The 24824-nt window shown below is 42.2% G+C and overlaps 1 protein-coding gene across 1 annotated transcript in view; it reads right to left on the bottom strand.

Moving 5' to 3' along the window:
* The window catches only part of ANKFN1 (ankyrin repeat and fibronectin type III domain containing 1), a 328620-nt gene extending 307592 nt beyond the window's left edge, over positions 1-21028 (bottom strand). The window contains exon 1 of the mRNA XM_037742122.1: positions 20953-21028. Coding sequence (XP_037598050.1) covers positions 20953-20973 — 21 coding nt within the window. The 5' untranslated portion in view covers positions 20974-21028. The remainder of the gene's footprint in view (positions 1-20952) is intronic.
* Between the last annotated feature and the right edge of the window lie 3796 nt (positions 21029-24824).

The following is a 24824-nucleotide window of genomic DNA, read 5'->3' as shown; positions in this document are numbered from 1 at the left end:
GTAGTCCAAGGAGGGAGAGGGGGAGTGGAGAATGGTGGAAATGGATGGAGACAGGGTGTTTTATCCTGTGGAGGCAGGTGGGGATTGGACTTCACCACCACTTGCCAACTGGCCTCACTGGCTCTGACTTCATGAGCTGAGTTGCTCGTTTCTGAAGATGTCTCACAAGGCCTTTGCAATGTGTGTGGCAAATTCCCCAAACAACTCAATTCACCGCCTCACAGCACCCATGATAATGGCATCATCTTTGTGACAACATAACGTTTTGGCAAGGGATTTCAAGGTACAGATGTCCATGAGTGGTAGTGGCTTCACTCCCAACCATGTATATCCAGGTGCTTAGTTAGTTGTTATTTTTTGTTTGTTTTACCTCTCTCCTTATAAAAACAAAACCAAAACAAACAAGCCATTAACAACTAACTGTTTGGCACTCAAAATTCCTACCCTGTCATATCACGAGTAATCTTTTCCCGATGAAAAAATGACAATCTGAAGTAGGTCCTCAATCAATACAGCACATATTTTGATATCCTACGGTGTATAAGTAAAATCCCGCAGACATCAAAGAGTAATGGTAGAAAGTAGTCTGGGTGTCAACGTTAAAAAATATTTGCTTAATACAAATGAAGATAAAGGTTTTCTTCTTGTTTTACTCCGCATTTCAAAAGGTGGATGGGGTGATCAGGAGCTAGGAAAAGAAATTATGGCACAGAGGGAGATAATTAACTCCCTCCCACTTAATTTAAAAAAATGTAGAAAGAAGGTCCACTTAAGCTTATGTGTCTTATAAACTCATTTTGTCCTGAGTAAAACCCATTCCCTGCCATCCCCTCTCAAATCCCCAGGGTTAAGCTTGGCTTTCAAACTCTGGCATTCAGTCTGGGGGAGGAAAAAGATGAAGGGAAGTATAAAGGTGAGAGGAGGGACTCCACTAGGGAGATCAATCTGTGTTCCTCCTTATTCTCTGACCTGGGAGTCAGCGAATAGATTTGAGAGTGAGTAGGCAGGGATCTAAGTGTCCCTGGAGACTTCCTTGGGCAAAATACAAACAGGGAGCTGTAGCTCTTGTGCTCTAATTATAGGACACTTAGCAGGAATGAACAGCTGATCCATAGGCAGAAAAAAACCATGAATCACCAAAGATGATGGTGGGAAAGGGGAGAGGCTGCCCCAAAGGCACAGAGGGACCCAAACGAGGGGGAGTGCAAGTAATTGCATCAGGTCCAGCAGAGAGCACTCAAGCAATTTACTAAAAAGATCACTGCTTGGAAGATTTGGAAGCTCTCAGCCTCTGCTCCCTCCTCCAATCCAGCTGTCCCAGAATGTGGCTGCTTTGCACACTTGCTAGGGATTCCAGATGGCATCAGCTCCAGTGTCCCCTGGCTAGGCTGCCAGAGGCTTTGCAGAGAAGAGTGTCTCTTGGAGGGCTGAGTGGGCTCACAAGCCTTTGAAGGGCTGCTGGCAAAGAGAGAACCCTGTGGTCATCTGGCTCTGTGGCCAGCCCAGGAAATGACCAAGCAGAGACAGAGAGATGACAGCCTCCAGAGAATGAATGCAGTCCCTTCCCTCCCAACTGCACCACCCACAATGTCAAGCTGACCCATGGATTCTTGGAAGGCAGCAATGGCACCTGATAGCACAGCGAGTACAGTGGAACCTGGCAGATGGCATGGACCTGACTGGCCCCAGGACACAGCTGTATCAGAGAAAGGAGGCAGGAGTCTACCCTGATGAAGAAGGAGTACTCAAGGTAGATTATGGAGAATGTGAGCGAAGTAATTAATATTTGGGATCAGTGAGTCTCAAAAATCTGAATTTTGACATTTCCCAGATGATACTTACTTATTCATTCACCAAATATTTATAGAGTATCTTCTCTGTGCCAGGCACTGTTCTAGGAGTTGGAGACACAGCACAGTAGTAAATGAAAAGGACAAAAATCTGGCTGGGTGTGGTGGCTCACACTTGGAATCCCAGTGTTTTGGTAGGCTACGGTTGGAAAAACGCTTGAGGCCAGGAGTTCAAGACCAGCCTGGGCAACAGAGAGAGACCCTGTCTCTACAAAAAAGAAAATAAAAAATAGCTGGGCATGGGGGCATATACTTTCAGTCTCAGATACTTGGAAGACTGGGGTGGGAGCACACACACACGAAAAAGACGAAAATCCTTGTCCTCCCAGAATTTTCATTCTGGTGGGGGAAGACAGTGAAGTATATGGCAAGGTGGCAGGTGGCCCGTGCTGAGTTCTATGGGGATATACAAAGGTGTAGGAAGCACAGGTATCTGTGCAGCATAAACCAAGGTGGTAGGAAGGTTAAGGAAAGCCTCATTGATAAGGTGATATTTAAGCACATACTTGAACATGGTGATGAAAGAAGCCATATCAATGTCTGCGGAAATACATTCTGTGCAGGGGGAACAGAGGACAAAGGCTGAAGGCAGGAGTGTGTGGGTAACTGGCAGGTGGCAAAGTGGCAGAGACCAGGAGTGATGAGGAGTGACCAGAGAGGGGAACCAGGAGCTAGCAGAGGACAGGCACGTACACAGATCCACAGGCAAGATGACATTTGAGGGCGCCATTCTAAAACTACAATTATTGGTGCTAGTTGATAAAATCCACTTTCACGAATGTTACTTAGGGTCAGCTAGAGGCCCAGGCAATGGATGGAGAAAGCCAACCTCCATGTGTAATTGGCATTCTTGCTTTCAGCCTGCCCTCTAGGACCTCGTATCACAGTGGTGGGGACTGAAAACTGACCACACAGCACGATGTTTGCCAAGAGCTAAGCGTGCAGTGCCGACAACAGATGCTACAAGTGCTCCGGGGAGGGTTCTGTGTGTCTCTGTCTGCTAGCTGGTTCCAGAGGACTTCCTGAAATGGGCCTTGCCTGACCGGGAGTATCAGTTGTCAGGTAGTGCCTTTAAGACAGCATGGGACAGGGGCCAGCTGAGAAAGTGCTCCCACTCCAGCACTCTCTGGATGCCCCGCATAGGCTCCCCAGGCCAAACAGCTTGTTTCAGCAAATACACCCCATGCTCCTGTCTCCAATTACTTGGCAGCTTCTCTGGCTCTTAATCCTGGGCTCAGCCGCCAGACTCTGAGTTGGCACCTGCCATGTCCTGCTCTTGGGACCAATAAGAGCTCTCACTGCTACCTTCTAGCACTGAACTGAGCGTGGCAGCATTCATGGCCCTGCCTTTCGTATCATACCGAACTTGTCACCTGCTTTGCTGCTTCCTGGTCCTGAATCTGCTGAATACAGTTCCTCCCAGCCTGGTGGTCTTGGCGTTTCACTTCATATAATTAAAAATCAGATAAGTGAAAGGGTGAGAAGAAGACGCTGCTTGCAATCAAGGATGCAGAAGAAGAAAACTACAGGAGTTGTCGAGGGAAAGAGGAGTAGACATACCATGTTCCCTACAGTTAAAAGGCAAGTAAAAGGAATAGTGCATCACAGCCTTTCCAAAGGATGCATTCTTTCAAATTAGACAGGCATGGATTGGAAATCAAGTTCTGCTATGTTTCGGTGTCTCATCAGAGGCCAAGAGTTACTTAATCACATTGAGATTAATTTTTCTCATCCATAAAATAAGGATAACAATATTTACCTTTCAGAAAAGCAGAGAGTATAAAATAAACTACAATAATCATTCATGTATATGACAAGAACATAGTAAGCCTACAATTAAACACAGAGTTGTTTTTGTTTTTTGCTCGTTATTTTTATTCCTGATAATAACAAATACAAAAGGATGCTGGAGGTTAAGTTCTAGAAGATCTTGATCAAGGAGGTCAAATGTCAGGGTGATAGATAGAAAAGCCAGGACAGACACCCTCCTTGGTTCTTTTTGCTAGCCCTGCTCGCTAGGAGTTTCCTCCTTAAGACCTCAGGGTATGTCTGGGTAGAGTTTGCATTTCAATCACATGTTTCCCGGCTGTCTTCTGTCTTCCCATCTGTGCCTGGACAGTATTAATGGGTCTGTGTGAAGACCCAGACTCAGTGTATATGACCCAGCTGTGGATAGCCTCTTGTTTCAGAGAATTGGCCTCTTCTCACAGGGATACCAAAATGAAGAAAACTTTTCCTTGGCAGTTTCTACAAAGTGAAATGCCAGTCCCCAGCTTTCGGATTTTTTTCCCCTTCTGTTCACCCACGCTGTTTATGGAAAATGAATCATGCCACTCATTCACACAAATGGAGAGGTAGTTTGGGGATAAATAACACAACTTCCTGGAATGCCCTTGGCTGCTCATCACACTGCTGTTATAACCTTTGCTGTAGACCGTTGGTTTGTAGAGAGCCTCCTGGGGTATAGAAGGTGCTGCTTAGGTCAGAGGGAAAAACAGAGTCTTGGACCATCCACCAGGCTAATTAATGCTGGAGACAGAATTCCCATCTGCACATTGTTTCTTCCCTGCCGTGAATCAAAACCACTCGCTCCAATCTCCCCAACACTAGTCCCTTACTTCCTTCAAAAGGGACAGTGGACCGAGCATGGTAGCTCACACCTGTAAATCCAGCACTTTGGGAGGCCAAGACAGGTGGATCACCAGACGTCAGGAGTTTGAGACCAGCCTGGCTAACAGAGTGAAACCCCTTTTCTACTAAAAATACAAAGAAAAAAGAAAATAGCTGGGCATGGTGGCGCACACCTGTAATCCCAGCTACTTGGGAGGCTGAGGCAGGAGAATTGCTCAGACCCAGGAGGTGGAGGTTGCAGTGAGCGGAGACCGTGCCATTGCACTCCAGCTTGGGCAACAAGAGTGAAACTCTGTCTAAACAAACAAACAAACAAACAAAAAATGGAGAATGAATACAAAAGGCCAGGGGAGACAGAAGTAAGACAATGCTTCCTGGTACTTCTACTTTCAAATGGAGAGTTCCTAGTGAAGCCCTGAGGCCATTCCCCACTCTGCCACCCCACCCCACCCCATCCAGTCCTGGTTCCAGCTTTCTTCAGAACTGTCATTGAGTTTCTAACTCCCGCAAACATTTCTCTTGGGGATCAACCCCTGCCACACCTGGTCCTGAGAAAGCCTTACCATGCCTGCTCTCCATTTCCTTCCAGCCCCCAAAGATAAATTTAAAAACTGTTTTTATTCCCAGGGACTTATATCAACTTGAGAAAAAGGGATATATGTGTGTATGGTAGTGGTAGTAAGGCAGGTAACTAGATATATAAATATGGGGATGTTGTTGTTGTTATTATTATTATTTTTTTGAGACAGAGTCTCACTATAGTGCCCAGGGTGGAGTACAGTGGTGCGATCTCAGCTCACTGAGACCACTACCTCCTGGGTTCAAGCGATTCTCCTGCCTTAGCCTCCCAAGTAGCTGGGACTACAGGCAAGCGCCATCAGGCCCAGCTAATTTTTGTATTTCAACCTCCCTTTCCAAATAGCCACTACCTCTCTAAAGTAACTGCTCTGATTAGGGTGATGATGGGATTCATTAGCACCTGTATGAAACCAGCAACATCATGCTAACAAGATGCCTCATAATAATGATGAAATATAGGCTTGCAACAAGTTGTGTGAATTCTAAAAGTGTTTGTGAAAGCAAGCTAAATTAAAACAAGAAAAAACAAAAACTAAGAGCTTATGATGTCTATTGATATTTTAAATATGACAACTATCCAAAATGGTAAATAAGTCTTGCAATTGATTATAACCACAAAAATACATTTCCTGCAAATTTAAAATAGCCTACGAAAAACAATTGCAAATTTCGTATTTTAAGTTATTTAGTGAATATTAAGTAATATGTGCAAAGACTTGAGTTTGAAATGAAAAAAAAAATAACAAATATATATACAATGTGTCCCAATTCTTAGGAAAAAAAGAGGAAAATCACCAACAGTTGCTGAAGGCTGGTCCTCTCTACCTGATGAGATTATTACATTTCATTCTCCTAAGAGTTCTACTCAGCAGTCATTATTATCCCCATCAGATATTTCTTTTTTTTTTTTTTTTTTTTTTTTTTTTTTTTTTTTTTTTTTTTTTTTTTTTTTGAAACAGAGTCTCACTCTGTCATCCAGCCTGGACTGCAGTGGCAGGATTTCGGCTCACTGCAACTTCTGCTTCCTGGGGGCAAGCAATTCTCGTGCCCCAGCCTCCTGAGTAGCTGGGATTATAGACATGCACCACCATATCTGGCTAATTTTTGTACTTTTAGTAGAGAAGGGGTTTCGCCACATTGGTCAGGCTGGTCTCAAATTCCTGGACTCAAGTGAAAAGCCCACCTTGGCCTCCCAAAGTGCTGGATTACAGGCATGAGCCACACCTGGCCATTCATGAGACATTTCTCGTGGTCACTGACATCTGGTTCCCCTCTCTTTCTGAGTATATGGAACCCTGCATTTTTCAGGCCTATTGAGGCTGGCCAAGTCTATAACTAGAAGTGACATAGGTCACTTCTGTGTTGGGCATTAATTGCTTAAGTGAGAGCCTTTACTGTCTCTCTCCCTCCTCCCCTGCTGTAGCATTGGAAGTTTTCACATGTTCCAGATGACATCATTGCAATGTGGTGAAGCCTCCATCAGCCTAGGTCCCTCAGTGACTACATGGAGCGGAGCTTCCTGCTTGCCTGCAATGGATATGTAGTGTGAGTGAGAAACTTTTGTCACGTTAAGCCACTGAGATTTTGGAGTTCGTACTATGCCATAGTGTAGTACATTTGAATACACACAATGAAGGTATTCAGGAGTCAGGTAACTCACCTAGAGTCATCTAAGGCAGAAAAGTGAGGCTACGAACCCAGGTTTAATTGGGCTCCCAAGTTTGCACTACTTTGCTACAGCAGGCCAGCTCTCATAATGATGTGAAGTCCTTGGCACACAATTGAAATTTAATAAGTGTTTTATCCCTTATTATTGTGTTGTTATTATTGATAGTAACTTAGACATTTTTAACATTTGAGCCGTTTTCAATTTTATATATATACAATTATGTATATATATATATTCAATTTTTTATACATATGTATAGATACATATATGTATACATACACATATGAATTATATTTAATATATGTAACATGTATATATACATGATATATATTTATACATGTTTAGCATATAATATTTGTATGTATATGTGTATTCATTTAACTTCCACACTAAGCTCATGAGGTAGGTCTTTGTAACTTTCTCTCTTTATGTCCATTTCTTCCTTTCTTCCTTCTGTTAAACAAGTCATTATTTATTTTCTAAAATATGCCAGGCACAGCACTAAGGGCTGGCTATACAGTGATGGCCGATCCAATAATGAAAGTGATTCAATGAGTTGTCTCATGATAACTAATAGGAAGAACTGGACTTTGAACATAGCTTGTCTGATTTTAAATTTCAGGAGTTTACAATCTAATGGAGGGCAAAGAAAGTTACACAAATATTCAGTACAGCAGTCAAAAAGCTCAGAGAGGGTGTACAGAGTTTGTCTTCAATATATGTCATAACTAAATGAAAAAATACTATGGGGATTCAGAAGTGAAGGGCATGGTCATGGCCAGCTAAGTTTACTGGCAAAGGCTTCAAGGAGAGTGGAACTCACCTGACATTGCAGGATGGGTCAGATTTTGACTGAAAACGGTGACTTGAAAGGTCATTGCAGTGGGCTAAAATGTTCAAAAGGCAGTTAGAGGAAATGCTGAAAATGCTGTTGGCTGCAGTATGGGCTTCACCTTGGAAAAAGTAGGTGGTTAAGATGGAAAGAGACTGTAGAATTGTGGAATGTTAGAGCAGAAAGCAACCTCAGAGATCATCCCATCTAGGGCGGTCAAAGGGCTTTGATCTCAAAAGTTAACTGGTCTGTTGGAAGTGACTGCACGGATGATTTTGAAGCTCATTAGTGCTCAGTGGGAAAACGCCAAAGATCAATTAATGATGAATTCCAAGAGCACTATAGGAAAGTAGTGGTGCCTGAATGTCATTCGTCTGGCATCTCTGATCTTGTCCAATCACTTCATTCATTTCACATTCAAGAAAACTAAGATCTAGAGAGGGAAAGTAACTTCAAAGGTAATTACAGCTTAGAGAGGGAAAGTAGCTCTTCCAAGGTCACATGGCTACAGTGTGGCATAACTGGAACTACAACAAAGACCACCTGATTTCTTTCTGTGTGTGTGCTTTTTTTCTTCACACTAGGCATCAGATTTTTGGAAGACCTAGTGAATTTGAACTATCAGTAGGTGAGAGGGAAGCTCTGCAAGTTTTTCAGCAGGGAGATTGCTTTGAAATGATGGTGAGAGTATGATAGGCAGACTGACATGTGGAAAGCAGAGGCGGGGAAGGGTTAGGTAAATTCTCAAGTAGAATTAGGAATCATGGACTAGGACCTGAATTAGAGCAGTAGAGGTTAAAAGGATGGATGTGTGTGATTTCAACAGAGGAGGAACAATTCTTGTTGTTAGTAACAACGCTGACACTGCTATTTATAAACAGGATCAGATCCCTGTTCTGGAAAGTCATGTTGAAAAGAACATTTTCCTCCAGAATACCCAGACTAATCCCATGTTTAAACAATCCTTGGATCCTGTATTCCAGGCTGAAGTTGATTGTTTCTCTGAGTGCCAAACACCCATATGAAAACTAAAAAAAATGAGTCTAACATCTGAATGTTTGGTCTGTATGACGCCAAGCATCCCACGCGGCTGATTCAGAGGCAACAGAGGGTGTGTGGTGCTGACTGTTGGTGTGGATATTTTAAAAATTCCACTAGGACTCTGAAAAATGTGGGTATGTAGAACATGTTAGACAACACTTACTTGAATCCTTTTGGCAAATCGACTTCAGTTGACAAGGAAATGAGACATAAAGCATTCTCTATCTCATTTACATAAAATTCTGCTTAAAATAGTGAGTGACCTGGTTGATAGTGATCCTGTGTAATACAGAATAGCAGTCTATGTAATAGCAAGTATGATGGCATGGAACACTGACTCAAGGGGTGATTCTGATAGATTTTCTTTAAAAAAATGTAATTTCTAAACCATGAGCTAGCTAGAGGATGGTATAGAAAGAAACAGGTTCTATGTGACCTTAAGGGAATCTGCATTTGGGTTTACTCATCTTTAAAATGTTTAACAGAATGGCAGGCACATACACGTACTCCAGCACTATCAATTTTCATTCCATGATATTGACACAGAGCTTAAAGTTCATAAGGCAAATTGAGGAACCCAATTTTACTGGAGAAAAAGCAAATTAAGTGGACTCTGAAACATTAACTAAGTTGTCCAGTACCTCCCAACTAGCAAATGATGGGGACCAGGTTTGATGCCTTTTGGCTCTAAATCCAGTGTACTTTTCACCACACCATAATAATGAACATACTATGTATATTACCATTTCTTCTTAGTAGGCTATAATTTTGGCAATCTGTACAGGATTTTATTTTCCAATGTGGCTTGTGCAATAGTTATCATCACCAAGTATTTTTAACTGACAGAACAGATTTCCATTGAGAAACATATTGATGCATTATCCTGAGAAGCTGGCTAAAGTTTATGATGACAGGCCCCAAGAATAATCTACAGGTCCCAGACGATTTTCAACTTGGAATCTGGCAGACATTTGACTGTATTAAAGACTTTGCTATTTTCAAATAAAGAGGCTTTCAGAACTTCCAAATTGTTGATGTTAAGAAAGCTGTGTCTCTATTCTCTTTTATTTAATTAATTCATTTCTTCATTCAATCATTGATCTAGCCATTAAACATTAATCATGGACCAGCTACTGTGGTAAAGGCTGGAGAATAAGAGTTGAGATAGATAGTCCCCACCCTCAAGCAGCACAGAGTCTGTGTAGAAACAGACAAACTCACAATGAATTAGGGTACAGCATGAGAACAGATCCAGCAGAGATGGGCAGCATACTATGGCATGTTGAGGAAGGGTATCTGACTGAGGCCAAGGAGTACGGAAGTTGGACAGAGAAGTATTCCAGAGGATCTGACATCTAGGCTGAAATGCAATACATAATTAGAAGTTATTTGGGAGCAGAGGAGGGTGGGATGCAACAGAGGTCTTTCTGGGCCACGGGAGCAGCAGGTGCAAAGACACAGAAGGCTGGAAAAAAAGCATGGTGAGTGAAGTATGTGCCCAGAGTGAAGGGAAGTAAAAAACAAGGCTGGACTCACATCTGTAATCCCAGCACTTTGGGAGGCTGAGACGGGTGAATCACAAGGTCAAGAGATGGAGACCATCCTGGCCAACATGATGAAACCCCGTTTCTACTAAAAATACAAAAATTAGCCGAGGCATGATGGCACGTGCCTGTAGTCCCAGCTACTAGGGAGGCAGAGCAGGAGACTCGCTTGAACCAGGAGGTAGAGGTTTCAGTGAGCCAAGATCATGCCACTGCACTCCAACCTGATGTCAGAGCGAGACTCTAAAAAAATTAATTAATTAATTAAAAAGACAAGCCTGGAGATATGGATGGAAGACAGATCATGAGAGGCCTTGGGGGGGTGTCCACATTTTTTCTGTTGGACTCACATAGGATATTACTTTTTACACTGAAGTCACACCTGCTACTACTCATGCGGATTTACACAATTTCCATGATTATGTATACAAACACCAAAATACACACACCACACAAAACGAGCACATTATGCCTATACCCTGAGGAAAGGGTAATAAACCAAAACTGCTCTGCATGTGTAGATTCTTTCTCCCTCATAGAAAGGAGTTGGTGCCTTCACTTGCATAGCGTGTGTGTTTGTGCAGATTGCCTTCTAAATCTGATGGATTAATACTCATAGGCATTGGGAGGGAAGAAAAAGGAAGGCAAACACTATAGGTAGAGCTAAATGGACACATTCCCATTGATGGGAAGACCTCGTGACACTGCTATGCTACTTCTCCCCCTACAAAGATGTCAACAGCACAAACTACCTCTAAACTTTCAGGAGCAAGCTATCTCTCAGTTCCTTGGTCAGTAGAAACCTGTTGCCAAGGGCACATCTTTCCAAGGAAACATAGGTATGGAGGTATGAAAGTTGGCATGGGTCATGGATGAAGCCCACAAATACATGTGTTGAGAAAATGTGAATCATAAAATCATAAACCAGGAGAGCTGGAAGTTTTAGGAAGCAAGCTAGGTAGCCCAGGAGCCAGCCAGGGATTTCTGCACCACTGCATGATTATTATATGCTTCATGTATTGCTCAAGACTGGACAGTGTCAAGTTTAAACAGTGACCAGTGTCCAAATGAAAATCTGTATGTGTAGTGGAGGCAAAATGAGTCATTTCTGCTTGACTCTACTCTTAGAAAAATCTCTGAAAAATTTTATAGGCAAAATTGGCAACTTGGATATAAAGGGTTTGCCAACTTTCATTTGTCAAGGTTCAAATATGAGTTTAAAAGGGAAATAATGGATTGGGGGAGAAAACCTGTTTATCTCTGTTCTGATGAGCTCAACCTGCAAGTGTGGAATGTTAAATAACTCTAATAATTCTGTAGACTTTGCTAAGTGATTACTACTTTGTAGTTTTGTTTTTTTTTTAGATGGAGTCTTGCTCTTGTTGCTCAGGCTGGAGTGCAGTAGCACAATCTTGGCTCACCGCAACCTCCTCTTCCTGGGTTCAAGCTATTCTCCTGCCTCAGCCTCCTGAGTAGCTGGGATTATAGGCACCCGTCACCATGCCTGGCTAATTTTTGTGCTTTTAGTAGAGAAGGGGTTTTACCATGTTGGTCACGCTGGTCTCAAACTCCTGACCTCAGGTTATCGCCCTGCCTTGGCCTCCAAAGTGTTGGGATTACAGGCATGAGCCACTATGTCTAGCCAATTACTCCATTTTTACTAAAAGTGTTATAGATATAATAGGTGTTTGCTAATTGATATATCCACTCATTCGTGTTTACAACATGCAGTTACAGCCAACATTGTGTTCCCTCACCCAAATCCGTATGTTGAATTTCTGTACCCCAGTACTTCAGAATATAGCTCTATTAGGAGATAGGTTCTTTAAAGAAGTAATTAAGTTAAAAAAAAAAAAGACATTAACGTTGACCCTACTCCAATGTGACTGTATCCTTATAACTAGAAGAAATTTGGCCAGATACGTACAGAAGAAGGACTACACGAAGACCCAAGGATAAGATGGCCATCTACAAGCCAAGAAGAAAATCCTGAAACAGACCCTTCCCTCACAGCCCTCAGAAGAAACCAACGCTGTTGACACCTTAATCTTGGGCTTCCAACCTCCAGAACCGAGAGAAAATAATTTCTGTTGCTGAAGCCACTTAGTCTGTGGTAGTTTGTGAAGCAACCCTAAGCAAATAAATATAGATGCATACTTGTTATATAGAGATATTATTAAATTTATAATGTGGGCATTTTAAATTTGGTTGCAGAATCCTGACTTCTTCTAGGTAGGGGAGAACTACCTCTCCTTAATTTTATGCACTCTTGGTGAGACTCTAAATAAGACCCCCTGCCCTGACTACACTTGGGGGTAGGATAGACAGGTGACTCAAGCTAGGCCAATCAGACTCTTTCCTGGGATTTTGACTTTGAAGTGGAACTGGAATGAAAATAACAACAGAAACTTGAGCATGTTGCTGATCAGTGAAGCTGGTAAAGTTTCTGCTACTCACATCTGTGTTGCTGTCTGCATCCTGCTTTTTGGCAAGCATGGTTGTTGAGCATTCCCATAGACTCTGAAAACTGTCCCAAATCGTCTACAGATTGTTTTCTCTTAAGTTAGGAAAACACATTTTCTATAGCTTGCAAGCAATTACATTTCTAATTCATGATTTTTTTTTACTGAAATCTAAGAGAAAAGTTAATTTTTTTTTAATTTAAAGTATTTTCCTTGCCTAGTTCTCTTTTATTCTCCTCTATAGGGTTATGCAATCATTCATCATTCAATAAATGCTTGTTAAGCACATAAGTGTCAGCTATTATGTTAGCTGATTTCATCAAACTAGGTGCTAAAAGATGTTCTGTGTAATGGGGGGAATTACAGATATTTAGAAATAAGTTATTTCATATATTAATAAATTGCATTATATACAGCCTGTATAAGTTTGTATCAGCAGCTCAAGTTAAGTAAGTTTCATTTAAAACCACAATTTTTAAATCAGCAAGTATTTATTGAGCACCTATTGTGTATAAATTCCGTATCAAGGAAATACAGAGTGGGATGCAAAATGGAAATTACTATCTTCCCTAATAGCACTTACTAAGATATCCTCAGATATATTTCTCAGTTAGCAAATAGAAACCAGTTCTATAGGAAATGCCAAACCTTAAGAAAATGAGAAAAGCTATTCTGAATCCTGTTAACCCTAATGAAACTACCATGATGAAATTTGTTGTGTTTATACTATGCTAAGCAATTTAATGCATAATGTCATTTAATCCTGACAGCAAACCTCTGAGGTGGATACTATTATAATCTTTATTGTACAGAGGAGAAAACTGAGGTTGAATGAGATTAGAAAACTCTCCAGCATCCTTTATAGTTCTTAAAAGTGGTATACAAATCTCCTCTAATTCTATTTGACCTTTGGCATCATCATCATCTCAAGTATTAGAGGCCAAAAGAACCCTCTTATTTTTTCAAAATAGTTAACAAAATAGAACAACTTCAGACCCCAACGTTCAACAGCATTAGAACTTGTACACTATGTGCCACTGTGTCCTGTCCTCTCCTGGGTTTAGAACTTTGATTTATTTGATCATTCCTTCTTCACCTCTAAGGTGTCATTACTGTTTCATTTCGAAGCCTGGAGGGTGTGAGCTTTGGTAGCAGTCTCCACCAAGACTGGACTTTCAGAATAAATCAATAGGCATCTTCCATGGGATTAATTACAATGGGATTTCATACTTATCATTACTTGGCTCCTAGACTAATTTAATGCAAGCAATCGGCAGCTCCCATCTCTTATAAAAGTTTCCATAAGACAAAACATAGAGAGGTCTGTTCCATTTTTTTCCTGGAACTCTTTATCTCTTATAAGCATCAGTAATCAAAGTGGCATTTACTAGCTTGGTAAATGAATAAACCTTTACTTTCCCACAAGTTCAGTTGTAGGCATCAAGCTCTCCTAAAGTTTTCATAGCAAACAGACGGATGAATGCTGTGGAAAAGAAAGAAAAAAGAAAGAAAGAAAGAAACAGAAATTAAAAAAGAAAGTTAGCTACAGGGAAAAGCTGTGTAACAAGGACCACACTGATCCTACATTAGTTCCTAGTAACTTGCAGAGTTTGTAACTTTTATCATTTACCTTTCTCTCCACTACACCAATTCCTAGGGGAGGGTTCATTTTTTATTCATTCTGAAAGTTTACCATCAATCATCCTCTTAAAGAGCTTGCCAGAAACTTGGACAGAGCCTCATAATAAAATTGCAGAGACAGAGGACTAATTGATTTCTATAAATAATGTTTAGCTGTAAAGATATGAAAGGTGGTTAGAACCACATGTATTAATCTCCCTTTTGCTCCATCTGTGTCTGCAAAAGCAGACTGTACCTTGACAAAGTACCCTGACTATTTTGTCTTGCAAACACACAACAGGAGATTAACACCAGATGGCCCACCCCTCCCATCTCTCTGCCCTGCCCCCACCTCTGGTCAAATCCTCTAATTACTCCTATCCCCCTCATCCCCTTGGTTATATCCTATAATTTTAAAATGCTATTTCCATTACTATCCCTGCTCTGACAACATGCAGGGAAGTTGACAGTGCCCCATTTCTCTCTGCCCCTCTACCTTTCTGTCCAACGAACAAAAATACAACCCAAACCTCAAATGCAAAAGCATTTAATCAGATTGCAAGACTGACAATATTCAAGAAAAATAGTGACTACTGGTGCTAAAGTGTTATTAATGCATGTGTCTTGGAAGGGGGAGGGTAGAGTTTACTGCGTGTCTCCAATGGACACTCTCATGCACTACTAGCTTTAATCACATCGCATAAAAACACTTAGCAGTTACTACTTGTCAACATCTTATAAAATGGGGACAAAATTATATCTGGGGAAATATATGCTGGCTGGACAAAGATAATGCTATAAATCTCATATTTATTTCAGAGCTGTTGAAGAAATGTTGAGAACTCACAGAAGTACTATCTGCTCAGGCTAACTGTGATGTGCTGAAATAAAAAGCAAATTAGAGACAGGGCAGGGGCTGTGTGATAGATGTCCAATTCCAAATTATGAATATTAGGTCATTTCAGACTCAAGTGCTGATTCATAAGGGTGGCATTGTAGCCTGTTCAATCAGCTGGCTCCAATCCCAACTAAACACAAAACAAAATGTCACACTTAACATGGTATATCATTTTCTGGATATTAATTAAATACAGAATGATGACTTTCATTCAGGAGACAGGGGAAGTTTTCATACTAGACAGAATTCAACAAAACTGGCCCATTTCTTCTTCTTTCTTCTTCTCCTCCTTCCTCTTCCTCCTTCCCCCTCCTCTTCCCTCTTCTTCTTCTTTTCCTCCTCCTCTTGTTCTTCTCTCTCTCTCTCTCTCTTTTTTTTTTTGGCCTAGACCATTCCTAGATGGTGGTAGTATTTTCTATAAATAAGAAGGCTAGGGAATCTTGCTAATGGGGCAACACAAATGGCTAAATTGTTATAAATAAAGCAATTCTATATTAGTTTACTTCTGATAGCATCAAGTATTCCTGATAATTATCCCACTTTAAATATGGAAATAATTTTTAAAGCTTTCACAAATATCTTCCTTTTCTGTAGCTTTTCATGTGAGGCAGATCAAAATTCCCCAAAGCTTTTATTTTAGGGGGGAAAAATACATGAGGTGTTTAGCAATTTCAAGCCTCAGTAAAGTTAACCACATTTGTAAAAAATCATTTATTTTTAGTATGGACTCCTCCATCACATTCCTTCCTCTCCACATGCTCTATCGTTGTCTGTCTTTACCCCCTTGAATCTGCTTGCTCAATTCATGTCAGCAGTTTTTTATTTTGGTGGTACATTCCAAGAAAGCAGAAGCTGTTCTAGCTCCACTTGCTTTGTCCAAGCCCTCGGTGGCTTAATGAAGGCTATTAGCACTGATAACAGCTGGCAGTGTTGTACATTTGCTGGCTTTTTCTTATAGCTCATGCCATTTATGCTACGGCTGTAGCCTCCTCTAAGCACCAGCATGGAAGAAGGCCAATGGAAGGGATTCATTGTGAAGGCTAAGACTGCTTTTCTTCTTCCTTTTCTTTTTAAAAAGGTCTTGGGTTGGGAGGATGAACCCATGTTAGAACTGGACTGACATGCCACCTGAACTCAGTTACTGAACCACTTCTAAGAATTAGGCAAGATAACCACTGGAGGGTATATGAGAGGAGTTGATCATCTGTGTATTAGCTAGAGTATTAGGGCACCATGTGACCAATCCAGTCCCAAGTCCGTGGTGTTCAAATGGCTGAAGCATTCCTAGCAAGTGAAAAATTAGCACATCTGTTTGTTGGATCAGTGAGAGGAGCCTACTGAGCCCTGAAACACCATGACAGATGGATCTGGTGGATTATTTAGCATTCTTCAAAGCTGGGGTGTTCTCCATGTAGGCTGGTTGGAAAGTTAAGAGTGCCAAGAAATACATGGTACTATATTTACATTATCTGGAGTTGAAGAACTGTGTAACCCAGATTCCACTGCTTAAGGCAACAAGCCTGAAATTAGGAGTGGAGAGGAACACCTACCGGTGAAGCAAAAGTTCGGATTCCACATATCCAATCAAGGGAAGCCTCCACTGCTTTCTGACCTATAGATTACACCTATAAATGTACCCTCAAGTACTAGATTAAAACCTTGAGGAAGGTAAGTAATCCTTTGTCAAGACTGAATGCATCTGTAGGCTTAAAGGCAGTAGAGTCCTTGTAGAAGAGCTTATTTAAGTGGGAACTTGAAAATTCAAACACCTGAAGCCAAGCTCTGAGCTTCTTGAGTGCCAGGCAGGGAAACAGTCCCTGGTAAGACACCACAGTACCCACATACTTCTAAAGTCTCAAGATAGGAAGGAGGAGTCATCAGAGAGGCCCATGTACGTTTGAACTGTGGTCTCTGGGAAGAAGCAAGCACTGTTTCTCAGTGTGCTAATGATGGTCATCTGGGGGTAAAAAGTGATGAGCAGCCCTGAGGTCCAGCTGCCCCCTGATAGGTGTGTCCCAGACAGACCCACTCAGCAGTGTACATTCAAGTTGTGGTCATCAGATAAAGCTGCTGCATTGTCTATTTCCTGAGCCCTCTACTTTGTCTCTGGGGTCTGAAATAGCTAAGGGCAAGTATTTGGGATTCCCTTCCTTTCTACCCAGGTACCTATGCCCAGAGTCCCCCGCCAGGTGACCAGTGTGTTTCTGCTGGTTCCCAGTGGCCTGAGATCTCTCAGTGTGATATTCTACTAGGACAGTGCCCTCCTCAAGAGAACCTCTGAATCCCTCTGTTTTGGACACCTGGAGAGGTCGGCCCTTCCTATTTGGTAATACCTAAGCTAAATACAATAAAGCCATGCCAATTAAGGGAGAAGAATGGTGTAGATGGGGGGCTGGCAAACTTTTTCTGTAAAGGGCTGGCAAGTAAATATTTTGGCATTTTTGGGCAATATGGTCTTTGTTGTAACTGCTCAACTCTGCTGCCCTGGTGCTAAAGCAGTCACAGATAGTACATAAACAAGTGAGCATGGCTGTGTTCAAATAAAACATTATTTGTAAAAACAGAGGACAAGCTAGGATTGGCTTGTGGGGCTGTAGTTTGCTAACTTTAAGTGTAGAAGAAAGAATATGAGACAGGAATAAAGAACCTGGCCCCTAGACACAGCCCTGACCTTAACTAGCTGCAAGCCTTGGCACAAGTCACCTTCTTCCTTTTCCAACTCCCATGCCCCCAAAGGGAGCAAGGTATAAAGAAGGTAATATATGAAACCCACCATGCACCTTATGTTTCTAGTTGTCTTGCTCATCTGTGGCCAATAGTGTAAAGGTCATGGGATTAGTTTGAACAATAACGGCTATCATTTTAAGCAGCTGCTATGAAATGACATGTGTAATCTCTCTGCTTTCATCTTTACACCCATCGAGGTAGATAATGCAATCCCTATTTAAGAGGTGAGGAAACAGGCCAGGTGTGGTGGCTCACATCTGTAATCCCAGCAATTTGAGAGGCCAACGTAGGCAGATCACTTGAGGTCAGGAGTTTGAGACCAGCCTGACCAACATAGAGAAACCCTGTCTCTACTCAAAACACAGTAACAACAACAACAACAACAACAAGAATTAGCTGGGTGTGTTGGTGCATGCCTGTAGTCCCAACTACTCAGGAGGTTGAGGCATGAGAATTGCTTGAACTCTGGAGATGGAGGTTGCAGTGAGCCAAAATCGCACCACTGTACTCCAGCCTGGGCAACAGAGTAAGAGTCTATCTCAAGAAGAGAGAGAGAGAGAGAGAGAGAGAGAGAGAGAGAGAGGAATGGAGATCAGGGAAGTTAAATAACTTGCCCAAATTACACAGTAGGTCAGCCTCAAGATCAGGATTCAAATCCAGGCCTATCCAACCACATCCAAGTTTCCCAAATACCATGTGACTTCTGACATAGGCTGAGGCTGCTTAGTTTCTAAGCCTTTCACTCTAACCAACCACTTTGCAGATATGGTCTCTAAAACACTATTTTCAGCACAGTTACTGAGTAATCAGATATAATTATTTCTATGTAAAAATTTGTCCAGTGGCTTCCCGTGAGTCCCTATCATAACCTACAAGGCCCCAGTGATCTGTGCTATCCCAGTCCAACCTTCTGATCTCTCCTCTCTGCTTTACTTTGTTTCTGCCCCAGGCACCTTGCTGTGCCTTAAGACAGGCCAAGCTGACTCCCAAATCAAAAGTCTCATACTTACGGGGGTCCTAAGCCTGGAGCCAGTGCTATTCTCCCAGTGTCAGCATAGCTCATTCCTTCACTTAATCGGTGCCTCAGCTTAACTGTCACCTCAAGAGAACCTTCCTGATCACTCTATCCAGAAAAAAAAAAGTTCTTGGCTTTCAATAATTACCTGTTGATTGCTGAATAAATGAAAAAATATATTGGAATGAAGTGACAGAGCGTGGCTGACTTAGGACCAGCTGCTCGGCACATTCCGAGGTTCAGACCTCTCAGCAGTGAGAAGCCTTGTCTCATGGAAGACAGGGTAGCTTGCTTGCCTATATCAGAACAAATCAGGGTATTGCTTTGTGTCATTCTTCAAATGTACCTAATACAGGAGAGATGGTACAAAACTGGGAGAGATTGGTCTCATGACTCTGAATGTCAGTTACAAGGTGCCTGAGGGGTCCTCTGCTTTTCCAGCTTCCAGTCTCTGAGCCACTTCTTGCTCTACCTCCTCCTTTGTTTGCCATGTTCCTCTTTGCAATAGCTGTTCCTGACCAGACTGGCCTCTCTCTTGCAAACTGTCCTAACCCACAGGCTTGAGGGTAGCATGAAGGCTTCAGATAACTGCTTTTGGTGGGAAAACACTGTTTTCATTTAAACCCTGTTACTTGATGGATGAAGAAACTGAGGATTAGAGAACTGCAATAGTATGGCCCAAGTCCTTCCACTAATTAGTGTCAGATCTAGGCCTACAGCCTAAGTCTCCTGACCACAAGACTAGTCCTAGCTCTACACTTCATGCAACAAATGGTGATAATACCCCATGCTGTTCATTCAATTCAACTCTACAACCATGAATGGAGCCCCCCAAATGTACCTGGCCCCATAATTGGTTAGAATCAGAGGTAAAATAATGAAAACTGTATAGCTCCTGTCCCCAAAGGGTTTACCGAAAGTTTGAATACATAATAAAAGAAATACAATTTTTTTTGGTATTGGAATGTTGGTTAATAGGTTAAGACAGTAACCAGTTTAAACTCAGTGAGTACTTCAAAGTACCTCTCTCAGAGCTTCCATAAGTAGTTAGGCTCAGGCCTCATTCTGGATGTGATTCTATAAGGAAGGAAGGAAAAAAGGAAGAAAGGAAGGAAAAGAGAGAAAAGGAAAGGAAAACTGAATGGTGTGCTGCCTCCTCCTTTCACACCTCACTTGCATTTATCTCTGCTGCTTTCAAAGGTCTTAAGCTGCAGGCTCACTCTTGAGAAGTTTTTCGGTAAGGATCTCACCTACTCTGAACTCCTGAGGGGAAGTGAAGGAGCTGAATCAGTTCCCCCCATCAGTATCCCCTACCAGGTCCTCAGCCAGGACTTCAACAATAATCTTTTAAATAATTGTAGCAATCTGTGATTAGTATTAACCACGTCAATAACAGGCATTTTCTCCATAAACCAAAGGCACAATTGAGGTCTTTTGGAACAACCTGGGTCAGTGACAGGGATTCCGATACCACCGACACCACCCAGAGGGCTAGCATTTGTCAATCAGCCCTGTCCTGCCTCCCCTTGGCTCAGCTGTTCAGAGACGACTTCTTACAAAAAAGAGTCCACTTCCAACTTTAGAGCAAATTTTACTTCTCCATCATCATGACCATAAAGTCCATAAAAAGTGAGTGAGAAACAGGGAGAGAAAGAGAAGGAGAGAATCTATGCAGGAGAGAGTAAGAGCCCAATCACGGTCAGAAATCATGAGCAAAAGTTGGCATTAACATGGAGACAAGTAATCCCTGGTTCCCTTGCATTTATATAAATACAATGATAAGGATAAAAGAGAAAGCAGACAATCAAGTAAAAACCTGCCTCTAGAAGCCTCTCTCCTTTCATTCTTCCCCATTCTCCCACCTCCCAAAAGACAAAGACACGCATTACAGACCCAAACTACTTCAGATCAACACTTGCCTGTTTACAGAAATGAAACCAGCTTTCCCTCTGCCTGACCAGGGATGCTTACCAGCTCGCGTCCGAATTCACTCGCCCACTCAACTCACATTTTCCTGCCTGTTGAATGCAAAACAATGGTCTCCAAACACTAGTTACCGATATTTAGAACTGTTGTTTTCCTACCCTGGTTAAAGACGCCTCCATGAGAGACACGGGACTGAGCTCTTGAGTTGAAAGAGGACCTGGGGGGTGGAGGGAAACCCCTTTGCGAATGTCCACACGGTCCCGTTGCCAAGGGAACCCTGGCTTTATCCAGGGAGACTGAGCATGGCTGCCTCTCCCACGGCCCAGCTCCAGGAGTGTCCAGATTACAGTGCAGGGTCAAGAGCAGAGGCAGGGGAAGTGCCTCACAGGCTTGGTGACAAAGAAATTGTTTACAAAGAGTGAAAGAAATGGTGAAAAATATCTTGGGAGGTACCCGGTGGGGAGGGAATAAGTTTCTTGATGATGCTGCAATCAGATTTTAGTTGCTCTTTGTGCCCCTGAAAGGAATGGGATTCGAATGTGTATCTGAAAGGAGACAGGGTGGGAAGGAGAGAGAGAATGAGACTGAGAGAGGAAAGGTTGAAAGGGTTGGGTTTCAGCCTCCTTCTGCGGATGCTGAATACTAATCAGGTAAACAATTATTTAGTTAAGATGCTCAGCTGAAGCTTTGGAATGGACTGTTGTGGCTACTGGATTGGTTGGAGGAGCTGTCTGGCTGTTTCCTAGAAGTCTGGTGGGAACTAAAGGGGAGATGGTAATATCATCTTGATAGTCAAGTAAGTTTTTGTTTGGCCTGCACTTTAAGGGCTGAGGTTGGCCTTTCATTTCAGAGTGAAATCTCTTAGGAAATGTGCCAAAGGAGGCACATTGTGTGCTTAATTTGAAAACCCATTTGTCAAAGGAAGAGTAGGTTGAGCAGTGGTTTGGAGAGCTTGATTGGACCCTGATTCCTCACCTAGTGCCTGGCACAGTGTAGATGTTCAATAAAACATTTGCTGCCTGAATAGCTGTTGAAGGAAAACTGGTTTCCAGCATCTTGCCTGTCCAGCAAGGTATCAGGATGAGTACTTGACAGATGAAGCAGTTGCTGCTCAGGGGACATGGCTTACCTATTGACCCACAGATGAATGGGAATGAAATAGAGGACTTGAGCCTAGAGACCCATTACTCTAGATCATGATGTCTAATTGCTTTTTTCATAATAGAGAATTCAAGGGAACTCTCTATCTAAATGTTGCTACTATACAATAGGAAAAAAATTGCAAGTAAATAAAAAGAAGTAGTAACAGGTATCTCTGCAGGTGATCTGGGCTAAACATGGAGTGAGGCTATTCATACTGAGTTACAGTGATGCACTCAGAAAAATTACACACACACACACACACCCCTGCAAGACGGTGAGCTTCTTATATTACTCATCTTCCAAGGCTTAGCTCTGGCATCAGCTACTCCAGGAACTTTCCAGTACTCTCCCCAACCTCAGCTTTCATAGCACTTTTTACAGATTTCCCCAGAATACTTATCACATGGATTTAGTTGTTGCTGCATGTGTATATAATCACAGGGAATGGCCCTCTACTACCAGAATAGAATCTCCCGGCTGGAAGGCACCCTGCTTCATTCCTTTTCTTTAAAAAAATCTCTTTAATACTTAGTAAAATACTTGTTACATAGGAGGTGCATGATACATATATTCAAGAATTGAAGAGCAATGAGTCAATCTGTGAGTGTTTTGTTGAGTGTCAGCTACGTTAAGCTCAAGGGAAAGTTCAAGTAAAGTTGAAGATATAGTATCTGACTGCTTAGAAAAGTGTAAAACTGATGTAACATGAAGGTGATTTGGTCTTTACCATTACTTAGGCTTATTGCAGTAAGTGCAGCTGAGAGTAACAGAAGTAATGCATTTATTTAATGGATGAAAACCAGCCCTCTCAGTGGTGCTGTTGGTCACATTGTGGCTGTGAAATCCCCGAAGCTCAGAGTTGCAAAAAGGCCCAGTTAGGTTTGCAAGGTACATGCTTATTTCTTTTTTTCAATATCCTTGGCTTTTTTGGCCTGTCTCTTGTACAGAGGCCTCATTTAAGGGTGCATTACCTAGTAGTAGACAGGCTGGAAATAGCTTGATCCCAGCACCTTCTCCACTCTACCATGCTGCTTATTTTAAACAAAAAGACTAAATCCAACCAAACCTACTATCAAAATACATATATTACAACTGGCACATAGCCACAAACCCCAGCATTTTAGACATTTATTATCATTTGGAAATATCTGGACTGAGATTTCCTTCTTATTCTCTTTAGGGGATACTGACATGATATATAATTTGCATGGCTGACAGCACTAACCAGGGGAAGATTCAGATCAAAGAGAGCAGGGTCCTGTCCTCACTACACCTTCATGTTGAAAACAGCAGGTAGAGGGTGTTAGGTGCTAAAATGAATAATAGAGGACGGATTCTTTAAGGTCATCAGAAGGTCACAGATGAAGACTGAGGCCCAGAGAGGTGGCTGCATACTGAGTGAGCAGAGATGGGACTACACTTTTAGACCGGAAATGCTCAGTCACAGTTTCCCTAGTGGGTTTCCCCCATGTCAGGTTCCTGTTCCTCCAGCCTGCCTCCCACTCTGTCCCTAGACTGAGCTCTCCAGACTGATCTTTCCACCTGGTCATGCCACTCCATTGACTTCCCTTTCCCAAATAATCAACTAATTTTTTCATTTCATCCCATTCTTTCTCTTGCATTTCCCTTTGCCAAAATGTGACACAAGTGACAGCAATGTCACTGATATCTCCCTCAGTCAGCTGGCAAGATCACTCTGCTTGAATTAGGGAGCAGTAAGCGAGACATCATGGAATGTTTGGTAGAAGGAGGCTAACCTAGGGTTATGTTATGCTAAGTGGCAGGAAGGGATGATATTTTGGTGCTCAGCATTCATCACAAGGTGCTGAGCATTTGGGGAAGAGAATGTGATTAGAAGAATGCCTAAAGGAAGGGGAAAGGAATTAGAATTCAGTCGTATCTACTACCCAAGTGCATTTCTAACTTCTGGGCACCAACTAGCTTCTACTTAAACCAATACACATATTGGAATCTCAAAGTTAAATGCCTACAGAGGCCAGGTAAGTGAGACAAATGAGGACAGTAGACTTTGTGTCAGGTAATGAAGAGTGGTGGAGACTACAGCAAAATAGGGACCAAATGCTACATGTAAAGGGGGTAGCAGTAACCTGGCTCCAGCTGCTTACTGACATGTGGAGTTGTAACCCAGGACTGCCAGGGCTTTTCATCTTTTTAAATGTGTGAAATTTCCCAACTTAATCATGTTGATTTCAAGTGTTAATAAACATTGTGTAGGTCAAACAAAATTACCTATCAGTGGACCACACCTAGTTCCTGGGCTGCCACTTTGTGATCCCTGCCCTATATGGAACTTTCCAGTGTGTGCATAAGTATCTGCAGGCAGGAGATAGCTGTTGTCAATAATTCAGGCCAAAAAACTTACGTGGACACATTCTCGGGGTAATAGAGAATCATAAACAATGTCAGCAAAAGAGAGGGTGATCCAGTGAACAGATAGAAAAGAATGGAAAACAAAATAATGTAAGATCTACACCTCCTCAGAAAGCTTGGCTTTGTTTGAAGTGGTGATGGGATTGATAAAGCCTTCCTTCCAGTCCTGGGAGCTGGACAGCTCCAGAGGCAGCCTTCCTGAATCCTGCAGGGAGGCTGGGCTTGTGGAGGGGTAGGGAGGGGACGTCGTTATGGAGAACAGGATTGCCATGCCAGGTGTGTAGACACACGTGTGGCTCAGCACAGGTTTTTCTTGTTCTCACTGGGCTCAGGCATACTTCTCCCAGCTCTTAGCCAGCATAAACTTAAGGCTTCACATCTGGGAGGGGCTGACAATGGTGAAATCCCCATTTCCAAGGAAGCTTTTTCTTTACCTGTGACCAGCTGTAGAGGAACTGGCACAAGTGCATGTGGCCCAGTCATTCACAGTGGCTGC

Source organism: Cebus imitator, unplaced genomic scaffold (assembly GCF_001604975.1).
Source record: "Cebus imitator isolate Cc_AM_T3 unplaced genomic scaffold, Cebus_imitator-1.0 Scaffold115, whole genome shotgun sequence".
NCBI lineage: Eukaryota > Metazoa > Chordata > Mammalia > Primates > Cebidae > Cebus > Cebus imitator.
Note: the sequence above shows the minus strand (reverse complement) of the source record. Positions and strands in the feature narration are given on the sequence as shown.